The sequence below is a fragment of the Erithacus rubecula genome, assembly GCF_903797595.1.
Source record: "Erithacus rubecula genome assembly, chromosome: 1".
In the NCBI taxonomy this organism is placed as follows: domain Eukaryota; kingdom Metazoa; phylum Chordata; class Aves; order Passeriformes; family Muscicapidae; genus Erithacus; species Erithacus rubecula.
This window is the reverse complement of record NC_136658.1, coordinates 81,543,260-81,560,517: the sequence shown is the minus strand read 5'-3', so window position 1 is coordinate 81,560,517 and position 17,258 is coordinate 81,543,260. Positions and strand designations below refer to the sequence as shown.

Here is a 17,258-nt window from a genome sequence, read left to right as displayed (position 1 = left end):
AGCTATTTAGAGAAAAGGTCTACCTACCATAAACATTTGGAATGCACACTGACTTTTATTCTGTTGGTTGGATAACAACTTCATTAATGCTGATCTTTCTCAGTACAACCACGGGCTTCTGTAGTTACCTTTGATGGCAGAGGTGAGGGCAGCAGCTCCCATTGTTTGCAAAATCCCTCAATTTAGAAGTGCTACTAGGAGAATCAATGTAACTGACTTCTAAAAAAATGGGTTTTTTCCTGACAAATACAGGAAGCTGGAGTTAGCTGCTAAGAGGGATGGGAGAGGAGGGCATACAAATAAATACTATTTCAATAACATCATTAAAGCAAGCAAAACTTCAGGTAATTTCCTCTAATTCTGCTGACAGTAACTGATCTGGATTATGTTTTGTTTCAAAATAGTGCTGTCGGGGAGAGATAAGAACAGGGAGAGAGCAGTAAAACAGTTTTTGAGTGCTGATACCTCCAGAACGAATGCTTGTTGTTCTTTTAAATCTTACAAGCTTTAATGCTCCAAGTGCTGGAGGGATATTCTGCAACACAGAGTTTTAGGCAGATTTCTAATTGAAACTGATCTGGTTTGCAGGCAGGAAAAGTACATGTTTATATTTAAGCATCTTCTTTTTGGAAAGTTAAAATGTGTTTTCAAGAATCAAGTTACAATAGAAGCCATTAAAATCCTCCAACATTTTCCAACCACACACAATTGCCCCAAATAATTCCTATTCAGATTCAGGGAAAAATGATGGTAAAACTTCTGATACTATGATGAGGTCAGTTGACAAGTGATAGCATTTTAATGACAGCCATAATGGTAGTTCATTAGCATTTTTAGATCAAGCAGATTTAGCTGGAGTGGAATATATTGGTAACCAGCTACTTACTTGAAAGGAATTCTAATCTTAAATGTGAGTTAGGAATGGAGACTTACCAGCTCTAAGAACCTCCTCACCACCTGTCTTTGTTTTAAGTTAGTTTCACCATCCAGGTTGGCTGTTTCTATGTGGCACAGCCCATCAGGATCACTTGAGGAGAGCAGCAATATGTCAGCAGGTATAATTTCATTACAGCGAAGCTGCACAAAGTCTCCGACTTTCACTTCTTTCCAGTATCTGCTTATATATTTTTTCTCATTTCTGAAAAAGAAAAAAAAGGTCATATTCAACACTTTTAATGAAAAAACTGAATAGACTGAGATGCTTCTGATAAATGTGGTTTGATTTGTAACAGGAGCACCTGTTACAGGAGTGCCTTTGGAAGGTACTCAGGAACTCTCAAGTTAATCTGAGAAAAGTCAATGCAGAGTGCCAAGAGGCAATTTCCCAGTGACTCAGAACCAGGTCTGAGCTACCAAGATCCTCTTTTAAGAACCAGAAGAAAACACACTGATGTCAGACTTGACTAAACAGGATAAACAGGAGCTTCACACCTTCTTCTTTCTCTGCCTCTATGCTCTGAGTCACCCATATGACCCCAAGAAGGAGAGAGGGTCGGTGCCCATACTTTGTGAAAAGAAGTCACTTTCAGGGCAAGAGAGAAAATCAGAACAGGTCTGGGCACAGGAAACCTGCTTGGAATGGCTCCCTCATGTGCCACCCTCTGATGCACCTTCACATAGCTTCCCCTTGTTCCCTTCTTCCAACAGGGACAAACTCTGTACACTGCATGTCATAGCTAGACAGAGACCCCTAACTGGGAGGAATTTCCACTATTCTTCACTAAACCTACAAGGACATGCTGTGTGGTAAAATGCAATCCTAACTACTCTACTGGGAAAGGACACCCTAATTTCTTTCAAGTATTTCTATGCTATTCCCATTCTAGCTGAAGTGCTGTTACATAGCTGACTCCTGCTTAGTTATACTGAACCTTTCATTTGGGAGTATAAGCATTAAACCTCTCTAGTTTTAAAGGCAAAAGTCGTTTCCTAATTTTTTAGTTTTTACCTTAAAAAACTTAACTGACTGCTTAACTAATTTTAGCCAAAATTCCAGATTTTAGTTTTACAGCAGGCATGGACTCACATGCTTTCTTGATGTTTGTGGAAAGTGATTAATTATATTGTGATTTTGAAAGAAATCAATTTCAAAACAGCCCAAATATTGACTTGTTAAAATACCTCCTGAAAATGGGAAGCTAACATGCTGACAGTTTTCTAAGCCATTAGAAGGCCTTCTGCTCTGTGAGGACCAAGACAATTGTCAATGCTGCCACTGTCACCAGAAACCATCTCCTGGGACAGCACTTTATGGCAGAATGGGATTCTGATGAGGGGTGGAGAGAGGTACTGGCAGCTTTTTTATGTTGTTTAAAGTATATTATTTTAAAAAGCATCACTTTCAGCAGTAATGTGAATAAATCAATAACAAAGTGGAAATGGGAAAGTCCTGGTAATGTTGTTACTTTGGAGTTACTGATAGTTATGCCTTCACTGGTGTTAGAAGAATTAGTAACTTAATTGGCATTTATTAATATATTTAGCCAAAACCCTGAACAATAAAAGGTCAGGTATCAGATCAGGTTTTATCCCCCAGAATTGCTTCATTGTCTTTTCATAACATCCAGTTTATAAGGGGAAGAATTAAAAATATGGCTGTGATTTCTGTTTGGATAAAACCTGAAAAGGATTATTATTAACCAAGGGTAAATTATGATAATCTAACAGAGGCAGGTAATACACCTACTAAGTGCTGAAATTACACATTTTCTTCATAATCAGCCTGAAACAAACATTTAGCTTTCTCTGCTAATGAGTATGAATTGCTTTGAAACCCAGTGTACCATAATACAGAACAAATTACTGCACTGTAGATCTGAAGGGTTTGTTAGCTCTGCAATCTGTAACTCCAAATCCCTTTACATGTGTCTGTTGTTTTCCATCCTTTTCAATTTAACTGTGAAACTGGGAGATGTACAAATGCGTGCACAAGGAGCAGCAGTACAAAAGCACAATCAGGATAAAAATAGCAAGTAGTCCCATACTATGCTATAAGTACTACTATTTTTTATTTAATTTCTATTGTTTGAAAAGCATTGCTATTTTAGCATTTCCTCATCCCTCACATGCTTAGCAACTGCCACAACTATATACACCAGGGCAGGAAGGGTGGATAGCAAGAAACACAAGGCCAAATGGCTCTGCTGGAATAAATGAAGTTGTTCAGCATGGAAAAGGGAATGCTGTAGGGAGATCTTATTGTGGTCTTTCAATATATAAAGGGGATTAGTAAAAAAGACAATTATTACCAGTGCTGATAGCCACAGGACAAAGGGGTAATGGTTTTAAACTGAAAAAAGATAGGTTTAGATGAAACATAAGGGAGAAATTTCTTATGGTGAGGCTGCTGGGACACTGGAACAGTGAAGCTATGGATGCCCCATCCCTGGAAATGTTCAAAATGGGGCTTTGAGCAATTTTGATATATTGAAGAGTGTCTCTGCTCCTGGCAGGAGTATTGGACTAAGCGATCTTTAAAGGTCCTTACCAAGCTAAACCATACTATGAGTCAATAAATCTGTCAATGTAAGACCTCTTGGACATGCACCAGGGCCCAGGGCACAGCCCCCTTCATTAGGCACATGGGAACAATTTGGCCCCATATTCTACTTGATCAGCTCTTTGCTAACAAGGGTCAATAATGGATGAAAAATTACTGTCTTCATGGAAAATTACTTCCTAATCCTCTTTAGATTGGGGTGCTCTGTGTCCTCTAGCAGAGCTCTGAACTGAGACTTGTCTCACTGCAGACAGAGAGTGGTCACTGCAAGCCTTCTCTGCATAATATGGCATGATACTGTCTTCACATGAGGTGGTTCAGAAACCATTTGAGCCATAAAAACATCAACCCTATGAAGCTTTCCTTTAAAATGCTCAGCCCAGTCCTCTGAACATAGGTTAGCTCACCTCCAGACAGCCATCATATTCTGCAGCCAGTACAAACACACCAAGTGACCCCACTGATAAAGTTAAGCTTTTTCCATTGATTCTGCAGAGACAGGACTTTTTTGTCCAAGTTTTATATTACCTACTAAATGTTTATTCTTGCTGTTATGTTGTGCCAGTTAAGTTATATAATACAGACAGTTAAAAAAAAACAGACTTTCTATAGGAGAAGGAGCTCAAAAGGATGGCAGTCCTCTGCAGTCTCAGTACAGAGCTTCTGTGGTGGTGCATTCCCCACCCCTTCTGGGGTCTGCTCTACAATTTCAATAATTCCCATTAGGCCTTGGCTTTTATGTAATGAGTTGGGCAGGGAAATGTCCCTTGACCATACCAGAAACACATGCATGGCTAAGGAGGAGTGGCACTGTTTATATCAGGGAAATGTGCTGTCTGACCAAGGAAGGCAATGAGAAATAATCACTCATCCCCTAATACCCTTGGAACATTACCCACCTGAATTATAACCCCAGTGAAACCGGGCTTTTGAATAATTTCAGTAATTATCAACTTGGGTTATAGTCAAGATGGAAATGGACTCATGTAAAAAATGCCAGTCATCTTGTGACCCTATAAACAGTGGTTCTAAGTGAGGCCCTTTGAGTTCCACCACACCAGGGCAGGCTGTACCAGCTTGTCCCTCAGAGTGAGCTGCCACTCAGAGCCTGCAAACTATCAAGCTGCAGCACTCAGAGGACTGTCACCAAAAGCTGATGAGCTGGCCTGGGTCAACACCCCCAGTCCTTGACACACAAGCCTCTCCCATTGAGAAATGCCAAGACATTCAACGTGAGTAATTCACTGACATTGCAGTGAAGCAAAGTGGAACTTTGTGCATTTATATAAATATAGACACACACGCGTCTTTGTGTACGTGCATGTGTGAATTGATTTAAACACCCCACAGATAACTGAGTTACTATTTTGATTTAAGGTTAATCCTATTTAATCACTTTGTAAATATTAAATTAGTCAATTACTGAGTGCTGCTAAATCCTACACATTGCCCAGGTCTGAAGCTGAGCTGGACTCAGCCACACCTAGGCTGCATCTGAAGTTTAGAAAGCAATGGAGTCCATCCTGGATTTTGTGACCCAGCAGCAAGATTTCCCTATTAGTCCTTTAGATATCCCATGGATGAAGGCTGAGATTTGGATTGAGTTGCACTTAGGCTCCACCAAAAGTTTAGAAAGCAAGGTAGTCTATTCTATAATTCACAACTCAACAGGGAAATCTCCCTTACCCCATGTACCCTTACCCTGGCATTCCTGTAAATCATGCAAAATTCATTGTAATTCTACTTTCCTGTATGTTTCATCTCTGTAATAGAGTCAATGTTGCCATCAAACTCTTTTAAGTCATGCTTTCACAAATTTATAATAAAATCTGCTTTTGGTAATACCTTTGATTGTTACTCCTGAAGTTGCCTAAACCACTCATTTGTGGCAGCTGCAGGCACTGTTTGCAAGGGATTTGTTAACAAAAGCTTTTGGCTTTTGGCAAACATCATCAAACCTCCTGGAATATTTTGCTGAAAGGCTCAAAGAGTTCTAGCAAGAACACAGGAATGGGAGGCAGCATCTCAGTGACTCCAGTTCCCTTCAATGGTCATGGCAAACTGTGATATGGATATCTAGCCCAGAAGCTAACTCCCCACAACTCTAGTTCTACCTGCCCTCATTTATCACAAGCCTGAAGATACCTTTATTTACCTACAATACACTCAAGGCTGATGCTACAAGAAATAAATGCTGCAAACCATGAGGAACCACAGGAAGAGGTCAGAGATGCTAAATATTTCCAGCTTGGAGAGTTACATAAATGTCCTACAAATCAATATGCTGTCATGAACTAGTGCCATTCTGCAGATATTGTTGTTATTCTCTAGTTAAATCACAATGATGCACTATTAATTTCAGAGAGTTATGCCCAGATACCATAATATGTTATGTTGAGCTCAAATATTAAAAATGTGCATCCTCCTGCACACAACCTAATTTTTATCAATACACTTGCATGCAAAGAAGGCATCTGTCAGCTGTGGTTTAAACCCACAGTCACGTAAATCTTCATGCTTGTCTGCCAAATTACAAGAAGAACTTTCCAGTGCTTTCATTTTTCTGAGCATATTGTTACAGGTAAACCTTGAAAGAAATCTAAAGATGAATAGCTAAAAAAGTCAGCCAATACAGCTGCATTAGCATCAAAATTTTTGTTAGCCAACAGCAAATGTGGCTCTGGCAGGAGTCAAATTGCAAGGATAAAGTGCTATTATCCTGGCATATCTGCTCTTGAATATACATACAAAAAGTCTGAAACATCCTTTCAAGTGCATGAACACAGAGAAAAATACTTTCTTTGCTATTAGAAATTTGTACTAGTCTACTATTAGTCTATTGCTTATTTGGCCAATGCTCTGTTTTGAAGCAGAACAGTCTGCAGGTAAGTGCCAAATTTGAGTGCCAATTGACTTTGGTTAGCAGCAAAACTGCTACTTTGTTCAGCAAAAACTAAACAAACCAAAACTACTGATGATTAAAAAAAAAACCAACAAAAAGTCAGTTTCTAATTCAGAAACACAGAAACTCATAAATGACATTTTCTTTTCATATTAGTTATGCTTTTTCTTCTTCTGGTCTCCTTTGCAACATGAGCTGATAAAGATCACACTCATAATTTTGCTTTCTGGACGTGTGGACATCACTTGATATCTACAAAAGGCTGAAGATTTTCAAACTGTCTCCATTCATTACAAAAATAATTGTTTACTTCTTTTATTGTATTTTTTTGCATAATAATAAATTATTAAAAATTACCTGAGATAACATATATACATGTATATAATAATAAAAATTAAGATAAAATATGTCTTGCCTTTTGTCTAGAATTTCTTTTTTTAAGTTTGGGAAAATTTTCATAAGCAATACTTGGCAAAGAAATATGAAGGCCATGCATCTGTAATCTGTTCCACTTGTGTAAGGTCTGCATACTAGAAATTTTATACATTAAATTGAGAGGATGGAGACTACTAAGTAATGATTTCTTACTTCCTGCACTTCTCCACTGACAAAAATCAGTTAATGAGTGGCAATGGCTGATGCAGGTTTGCTCCATCAGGTCCAGTGGCTGGGGCACCCGTGGTTCTATGTAGTGCAGCCCTAGCTTAGTCCCAGCACAGACTCTCACATTCACCTCAGCAGGGCTGGTAAAACACGTGTAGCAGAAGAATGGAGATGTTCTCTTGCACTTTTTGGGGTGTTCAGCCTGTTTGACCTGGCTTATAGAGCACAGCCCTTCCTACACACATTTCAGCTGCAACCCAGAGGTTTCCAAGCCTCTCAAAACATCCAGATAAAATGCTGTTTCCCAGCCCAAGCCCATCCGCTGACCTGCTTCTGAAGTAACAATCGTCTTTACTTCAAAAGAAATCTGACTCCTTTGCCTTCCCTGCCAGCTGAGGTTGGCCAGTAGGATTTTAAAGAAACAGCAAGAAATTAAGTCTGCAGAAGAGGAAAAGCCCTCCACAAAAGACAGTCAAAGAGCTGTTGTAAATGCACAAAGCGTACTTTGTATCTGTTCTTGATATCAGCCAGGTTCTTCCTTTTCATCTCAGGAGGCAGAAATAGATTGGGGTAGCACAAAAGAATGATTCAGGTACATCTCTGCTCCCAGTGATTTAAAGTATGTTCCAATCAATTGCCTACAAGTGCTGTGACAAACCTTCTGGTTAGGTATGAGCTAACTAAAAAACTTGGGAGCTAATTAGCAGGGCACAAACAGAGCAGCAACTTCTGAAGGAGAACCTCAAACTAATGCAAACACAAAGTGTCACATCAGGCCAGACTATCTTTAGGGAGGCTCCAGCATCTAGCTATTTCTCCACAATCCCTTTATGCTCAGACAGTTCTCCCAAATCATCTGTCCTTTCTGGAGATCTGTTCTTTTACCTGGTCTGCAGCCTTCACCTTCAGTCCCCCACCTCTCTTCCCAAGATGTGCTTGTGTGGAGAGGGGTTCCCACTAAGGGAGCTCATAGCATTCTATGAACACTTCAGTGACAAGAAGAGATACTGCAAAAAATCATCACATGCTACAAAATAAAAGCTGGTGGACAGCACTAAATATGTGAACAAAACTGCTGTGTTACAACCAGCATCGACTATGACTTGAAAACTATGGGTGCAGCAGATCTCAGAGTTTAAAAACAAGAGGTATCTGTGAGACCAAGGCATACATTGCACAAAGCCTGAACATGTCAACTATCTATGGAAACATGTTGAGAACCATTTGGGTACAATTACAATGTTACAGGAAAATGAAGGGAAAGCATGTAGCATAAGTTAATGCCAAAGGAGGTTACATAATGCCCAGAATATGTCTCCATTCCATCACAAATGATAACATCTGTTTCTATGAAAATAAATCATGAAGAGACTCTGAATCTGATACTGATCAGACAAAACAGATTAGTAGAGTGCATTTTTGAGACACACTGAAGAGAATGAATTCTCTCCATTACTGATGTTTCTAAATAGACTCCATAATCCTCACATTATTTTAGGGGCATTATTTTCATTCACTTCAAATATCCTTTTTTTCTTTTTTTGGAGGATTAGCATGTGCAAATGTATGTTACCGTTGCTTGAAGAAAATCTGCATATATAGTGATGATGAAGCATAAAGGTGCTGTTTATCAAAACCATAATTTCTAAAAACTGCTAATTTTTCTGTTACTAGTAAAAATTGCTATGAAAAGCTACCCAGGAAACCTTAACTATTCAGGCTCATAATGTGGAAGTAGTATTTTAACTTATTTTGGCAGTGTTATCTTCATTATACCTCATGTTGAAAGAAACCTCACTATTGTTAATTATAATGAAACATTTACTACCCGGAATAAATGATTTTTCAGCCAAGAAGCTTGTTGTGGTGACAACATGAAACACAAAAGCAGAACATGTAATGAAACTTTATACAAACTGAAGAAAGAAAAAGCTGTCTTCTAGGACTTGATTTTAAAACAAGACTGTTGCAGACAGATATCTAGTATTAAGGTTTCTGTAAGTGGTATAATTGTCAACCTCTTATGTTTGCTGCCAAAAATGCTAAAAAAATACTATCACTCTTGCAGTAAACATATTTATTGGGAGAGAAGAATATCAGTTGCTTTATATATAGCAGGACAGATACATCACGGTTAGTATTGAGGCTTTCTAAAAGGTATCACACAAGGAGGTGGAAGTGGAAGAACAGCTTGGATGTGACCTGGCTCACAGCCAGGTTAAGATTCTCATCCTGATTTTCAGAGCCATCAAAGATACTAACATTGAATATTTCCATTAAAGTGCTGCTCCAAGCTACTGCAAAATGATCCAGCAGAGCTTGGTGCTCTGAAAACACAGAAAAAAGAATGTCTTGCTTAAGGGAACCCACTGAAATAGTAAACACCAAATGACACAAATCTTGTGTATCTGTGCCTGCTGCCTAAACAATTGAAGAAAAAGCAAGAACTCTTCTTAGGGAGAACTGAGGTGCCAAATTTTGGTGCAACATGAGCTCCATGCAGGAGCTTTCCAGGGTCCTTGTCTTCTAAATGAATAATGAATGGCTTGAGAAAACTTAGGAATACTGTGTTAGTGACTAAAATTCAGGTGTGAGATACACGAATAAAGCTGGTGGACTAAATCCTCTTTTTGGTGCTCCCCCACTACATTTAAGGCAATGCAATCAGGTCACCATTCCAAGGGAGCTCTTCAGATCTTAAAGGTACATTTTAAAAGGTAAACTAGGCATGGCTTTGCACAGTTATTGAGGAAAATTCCATTCTTTAAGAGTTTTAGACTCTTGAATGGAAATTTTATTCTTTCTCATTCCTCTTGTTCTGCACATCTGCCTCATTTGATGTCAGGACAGCTTGACCCAGGAAACAAAAAAAGCATTGATATACTTACTAGGTATAAACAAAAAGCCATTTGTAAAGAGCTTCTAAAGACAAGTACTTCTCAAGAAGTGCAACTGTTTTTATTTGAAAAAAAATATTCTAGTTCTTTTAAATAAACATGTAAAAAACCGAAAGGTTTTTTATCAATGCTAATTATGTGCACAGCCCTGATGGAGTTGGTTCAGATATTCAGCTGGGGAGAGTATTTTTCTGTATGTAACTATGCCATCCATCTCCTTTAAAACTCTAAAGGCCACACTTTATCTAATCACTGCAATAAAGCACTCTAGAAGTTAATACAGTTTGGCTATTTAATGTTAACAAGAAGATTAATAATTCATCATTTTCACATTTAATAGGCAAACCAACATCTCAGACTTATATAAGTGTTCAACCTTCTCCAGGTCCTCCTAAAACTATTAAGTCCTACATCTTCCTTCCAGTTCTGTTCTTGTCTGGGCAACATCCATCCATGACATCCATCTAATTTAGATGTTTTCACCTCTTTTCATCTGGACAATCTAAAGCACAGGTTGAGGGCAAGAAAAATACTGAGTACCAGCTGAGATCTCAGTGGGTTCCAGGATGCAGTGCTTACATTCAGAACAACTGAGATTATGTTTTCCATATTGCTGCCTCAGAGTTTCCTCAGACAGCAGTTCCAGAAATTAGCTTTACACCAGACCTTACTATTCCACTGCCACACAAAATTAAACTGCTTTAAAAACTGGTATTGTTAAAAATAATAAAAATAATAATAAAGAAAGAGGGAAAAAGAAAGAAAGAAACTCTTGGCTGTAATATTATTGGAAGAATCTTGCAAAAGAAAGTTCTGGATGCTACTATATATATGCAGAACAGTTTTTTCTGCTGTGAGGTGAGACTCATAGCAGAAAGGTGTGAGACTGTGTAATATGTGGGTTACTGATTTTCAAAGATATTAGAACCATGTATTGGTTCACTTATTTCTCAATTCACATAAATTACATTTAACTGCAGATTTATTAAGGAATTCCTTTCCACAGTCTGATGAGGATGTACATTCAATGTAGATTGAATAAACAGGAAAACCTCAAACTCAGGCACACTCAGGAACACTTATGTTGACATCAAAGTGTACAAAGGGAGATTTAAGGTGCTATCCTGGATAAAATTGTGTTCTGTCTCCACATCCATTCAATTAGAGGCCTGCACCAAACACCCCCAGGTAGGTACAACCAAGGGGAAGGTTTAACCAGGCAGTTGGGGATGCCTACTGGTTATCAGGACAAGCAGAGTGGAACACTTCTAATGCTGATGGAGGAAAGCTTTGGCAGGATTTGTAGCAATGTTGACCTTACCTTGAATGTCAACTTGCAAATAGAAGAGGCCCCAGAATAGTCAGAAGTCAGCCAAAATGTGTATCACAACAGCATCTGGTGAACTTTTGTTGATCAGATGCTGTATGATGCTTTTGGAGCTCTGGCACTGGTATGACTGGCTGTCCTAAACCCCAGGATGAATTCTCAGTGGGGTGAGGTAAAACTTTGCTTGTGAGCAACTGCTCTTGCCCCATCCTACTAATGTCCTCCTAACTGGCTATGTCTCAGCAGAAAGCAGGGCAGCAAGTCTGTGGTAACTGAGTTCTCAGAAGTCTCCTCCTAATCTGGAGAAACAGAACAGATGGCTAAGGACCTGAAATAAAAACATAAAGATCTTTCTTTTAAAGCTTTATTTTTATTATTTACTATTATTATCTCTACTTTGCAGCTATTTTTTCATGCAGTTTCTTACACACAAGAGCTATGAATGAGACTTCTCAGAAGAGACATCTCTATCATGCTGACTGAACCAAACATGGAAGAGCAGCAGGTTCCTGCAGTGCTCTCACTAGTGCTCACACTGGTACATAAGAGAGCTACCTGACATTTTAAATTCAGCTCTATGAAGTCATTGTGTGAGAATAAAGACACTGAGGATTCTAGAGTGTGTCCAGAACAATGCAAGGGAGGTGGTAAGGGCTCTGGAGCACAGGCAGGATGAGAGCAGGCTGAGAGAGCTGGGGTTCTTTAGTCTAAAGAAAACAAAGCTCAAGGGGAACTAATAGCTCTCTATAAGCCCCTGAAAGGAGGTTGTAGCCAGGTGGGGTTTGTCCTCTTCTCTCAGGCAGCCAGAGACAGGACAAGAGGAAATGCCTCAAGTCTTAAGCTAGCTGTTCAACAAAACTGATTCACCAAAAGGGTGGTTGGGCATTGGAACAGGCTGCTCAGGGAAGTGTGGAGCCACCATCCCTGGAGATGCAGATGTGACACTTGGGGACATGGTTTAGTGATGGACTTGGCAGTGCTACAATCTTAGAAATCCATTCCAACCCAAATGATTCTATGATGAATCCCTGGTCAGATGTATAAACACCGTGACTCCCTCAGCTGAAGCAGAAACATCTCCAGCATCAGTACATTCACAAGAGGGAAGGAGGAGTAAAACACTACAACTCAGAAGAATGCTAATTTGTTCATGTAGCTGGCAGAGAATAGGCCTTAACTTGTACTTCAGACTGATCTGAGAAGCACAGTTGAAGTTTTAAATGCAGTGACTTATCTCAGGCTGTATCTGGCCAATTTTTCTGTGTTCAGCTGCTCTCATAGGTTATACAGCCTGTCTTTACATTTCTGGATCACTGCTTGCCCCAACAAGACAAGAATACAAATACAAGGGAAAGCAAACAGCCTCAGGCTCTATCATAGCACTAAGACATGTTTAAATTAGCATATTGCTCTCAAAACAAAATTTAGAAATCTGAAAATCTCTAAAATTCTGGTATAAAATAATAACAAGGTATTTCCCAAAAATGCTTTCTTAAAGATTATCTTAAATATGGTCTTAAAGTCCCATATAAACTGGGTCCTGGGAGCACTTCCCAACAGTCCTACCTGAGTACATAGACTGGGTTGGATCCTACATTAGATTGAAATCTGGGTGTGTTGAATGAAATCGAGTTGCTATGCTGTCCTAACGCAATGTGAAGCCAGCCTTACATAAGGCCATCTAACAGAAATTCACAGAATATAAAAATGTTCCTCACTTCCATCAAAGAAGAATTAGAAGACCAAACTCCAAGCAAATCATATGCAGTGATATGAATCTTTGAAGGTTTGAGTCAAAACAAGTATGCCTAGAGATGCAAATTTTATATTCGAAATCCTTGGTGAAAGTAAATAATAGAGATATTGAAGAAGTGAGAACCAGGAAATGTAAAAGCCTACTATTTAAAGGAAATGTAGGTTGTCTTTAGTAACATTTGAGTAGGTCAGATTCAAATAGACTGATATTGCAGGTATCTACATACAAAAAAAATCAGGATAAAAATTAATTTAAAGCTTTTAATGTCAACTTGACTATGCTTCCACACTACCTGCTGCTTCCTCTGAATTAAAGATGATGGTCTTCATTTCATTAATATTCCAAACTTACTGTAGCCAGTCAGTGAGTGTAGTTGAATATGAAATACTAAGCTAGAATAATACTTTTCACAATAATGTTTTTACAGAGAGAAATGTAGTCCTTTCCTGTCCCACTGATTTACAATCAAAATGACTATGAATTATGCATCTCATAATTCCAATGGCATTATGAGATACAGTCAGCTCATGCAGACAGTACATCTCAACCTGTTAACATAGCTCTTCAGAGACCTTGTAATTATAGAGTTCTGCAGGGAAGCACGTCATCTTTGCCACTTGTCCACAACCACTGAACTATCATCAATAAAAAAGCTAATTTATAAAGAGCAACACACCATCAGTACAAATTTTGATAGCCTGTTTCCATCACTTTACAGACAATACATTTTCAAAATGAAGTGTATATTACCATAATAATTCCCACAGTAATTATCCACACTTCTAAAAAATCATTGTCAGTTATAACTCAGATATTTTCAAGAGCTTGTTAGTTGACAGATCTGTACATATTTGTACATATTTAAACAAAAAACTTATAAATGTAAACTTTTCTTCACTATTGCCCTATTGCAAAGAAATAGTGTCATTTGTGAACACTGTTTCGCAGGAACTCTTTTTAAATTAATTTTGAAGAATTTAAAATCTAAGCAGCCAACTAATAGGAATGGATATTGTTCTTTGTTTCTTTTTACACTAAAGGCTACCTCATCAAGCTCAGTCTTTCTTGGAAATGACTGAATAATTTATTGGCAAATATTGTTCCCACATTTAGAGAAACATTTAAAAAACCAATTTTCATGCATGATTTTCACTTATTGTTCAGTGAACTCCAAAACCAGGCTACAAATCTTGGCCCAAATTCAGAAACGTAACTAAACAGATGTCTAAACTCAGGCAGAAAAGCACTCTTTCTGGCCAAACTCCAGAATGACAACTTCTCTGTAGTTCACATTCATACCTTCCTTGGGGGGAAAAAGGATAAAACATTGAAATTCAATATCCTAGGGAAAAAAAAAATAAATTTCAAGGTCTTTACTGCAGCCAGAAGAAGAAAATTACTAGCTTTTGAAACACCCAGAAACTGAGCTTAGAGCAAGCAATTTCAAAGAGACTGCTTACTGAAAGGGTTTGAATCATGGAAGGGGAACAAGCAACCTAAAAGAGATGCTAAAAGAGTTCCAAAGATTTGAAGCACCACAGCTACCCTGTTCACAGACAGAAAAAAACAGTATTCGGCACCCAAAACATTTTGCAGACAAAAGTTGTGGACTTAATGAAATAAATTTTTACCCACAACCCTTCCCCACTAGTCTGAAAGAAATTCAAAAGAAATGAAAATATATGAATCTCAGCTTTTTAGAGCTGGCACATGACCATTTTCATCTCTGTTACACAAAGATGCAACTGACGATTATTTTCCACTTCTAACCCCAACCTAAAAAACCCCACAACTTAAATGTGTGGCTTTCTTTCTCCCCCTAAAGCAAACTCTTATCAAGACAGTCACTTCCAGTATTTTCTCCATCCTTTTTCCATAATTATTTCATTTGTTCATCCTATATCTGCAGCAATTAATGGCTTTGAACACAATGGCTCCTTGTTCCTACATCCAGTTGAGGGCTAAATCCTCTCCAAAACATCTCCCTCCCTCCTTATCTAGTGTTTGCTATATCTCTGCAGACAGTGATCTTATCTTGTTAGCACTTTTTGATTGATTATGTATCTTTTTTTAGAAGTCCTCTAGTGGATAAAACACTTTTCAAGACATTAAGTGGATTGCATTGAGCTCCATAACTGTGAGGTTAACTAAGGAGAAGCCTTTGAAAGGAGGACACCCCAGCTTGTAAAATTCCTAAATCTAAATGTCATGGTTGCAATCCCCTTGTGATGTGGATCTTACTCATCAGAGGAAAGCAATTTTTTATCTGCAGGCACTAATTCAGAGCAAGCTACTTTATAAACGTGCAGTACAAATTCTGAAAATGCTTTCCTGACTACCCTCGACAAAATCCATTTCTTGTGTAAACACATGTCAAGAGTTACTTCTGCCACCAGGACAGAAATCCAGTCTAGACATGTTCCAAAGCACATCAGGTCACTCTTTCAGCATGCTACTGGCTTGTGTACTGCCTACAGCTTGGTCTGTCTATGGAGGCAAAAGTCGTATGGCACCTTCAGAAACCCCTGATTTAATATAAGCTGTGACATCAGAGCAAGAGCATGGTATGAGAAAGATGCATAAATTCTTCAGGGTTAAGCTACCTAAATTTTTTTAATGTAATCAAAACAAGTATGTTTCCTTGACATTTTTAGACTTGTTTATTCTGCAGAAAAATAAGCAGAATGTTTTATGAAGCACTTGAAAGAATCCGTAGTTTTTTGTTCAAGATGAGGAAAAAAGATTTCTGTTGGCCCAAAACCTTGTTTGAGAGCTCCACATACAAAGCATCATTTTCCTTCATCTTTTCAAACAAGACACAGCAGAAACAGTGACATGATATTAATCTGGGTGGAAAATGCTGTAGGCAGCTCCAAATTCCTCCTGTGACTATAGAGAATGCCTTCAAAAAATCCAACCTGGTAAATTCTAAAAACAAAACCAAACCACTGAGTTCTGAAAGGGTTAAAGGGCTTCTTGCATACATACTTATTTCTAACATACGGTTTGTTAGAGCATATTAATGACAGGAATATTTAGATTCTGGAGACTATCAAATGGACCACTAGAAAGGGAGGCATTCTCTAGAAAGAGGCTTTACAGCTGGTGCTACTGCCCATATGCTGCTCCACTGCAGCTGGCAACCCACGGGAGAAGACCAGACCTCTGTTTGTAATGCAGGGTTAGTCTGAGCACCAAATGGGAGTCCTGCAAGAAACTCCACTTGATACTTAGTGCAATGAAGCCACCTTTGGGAAAGGCACCTGTGGAATCAATCCAGCAGTTAAAATGCAATTATTTTTCAATTCAGACTAAAAGAGGGCTTTTAGCTCTACCTTTAGCCCTTGACTAGGAAGAATGAAGAATTTCTCTCCTTTCTTACCATCTTGGCATCAATCCTTCCAGGACAGATCAATATATTTCTAGGAGAACTCTGATTTGACACGTATGTCTCAGACACTGATGAGGAGACAGACAGCAGGAGAGTCTGCTAGATGGGAACAGAGAAAGAGAAGTGTATGAGAACTGAGGAGAAGCAATGAGATATGTGCAGAAGAGAAAAGGGTGGGCTATACATGGAGGAAAGTATAAAGAAGGTTAAAATCAAAGAATGGGACCTACTGGCCACTTGAAAATGTAGAGGAAGGATTATTAAGGAAATAATTTAACTTAAGATCACAGAAGTTCTGAGGAAAAACTCAGTCCAGTTTGAAAGTGGGGAGAAACTAAGGCTGGTTAGTAATAAAAGATTATCTCTGTGACTCTACTTTTGCTGGGGACTTCTGAGCTATATTGCTAAGCCTGCAGAACAGGGCAGTACTATGCAATTATGTTTTCTGGATCTGTTGTTAGTTTTTGAGACCTCACCAGTTTGTGGGCCACAATGGTCTTTGGAGATGTAGACTGTGATATATATTTACATGCTGAATGTATGTTTGAAGTGACTTTCATCCAAGCCAACAGGAGACATTAAAGACAATCTCAATAGACTATTCACATTCAGTTTCATATACAGGGCATACTAGTTTTCAGAGAGGCTAAAGCAAAATGTACTTTACTGTCAATGTTGCAAAGATCCACCTTGGAGCAGAGAGATTTGTGCAGTTACTACTGAGAAACACAGGAAAGTGAAAGAGATTTCTCTCTTTGTGTCTTTCACAGCCAGCCTTAGTTCACTCAATAAAGCATCTTTAGTTCTGTACATTTAATGATATATAAAAGTAAAGGAAACAGGAACAATTGTGCCCAATATGTACAATAAATCCTAATACACT

General features: G+C 38.5%; 1 protein-coding gene across 1 annotated transcript in view; it reads right to left on the bottom strand.

The window, feature by feature from the left end:
• ATP10A (ATPase phospholipid transporting 10A (putative)) overlaps positions 1-17,258 on the bottom strand; it is a gene marked incomplete at its 5' end in the record, with an annotated part of 108,136 nt that overhangs the window by 65,985 nt on the left and 24,893 nt on the right. The window contains one exon of the mRNA XM_079298044.1: positions 934-1,138. Within this exon, the coding sequence (XP_079154170.1) occupies positions 934-1,138 (205 nt within the window). The remainder of the gene's footprint in view (positions 1-933; positions 1,139-17,258) is intronic.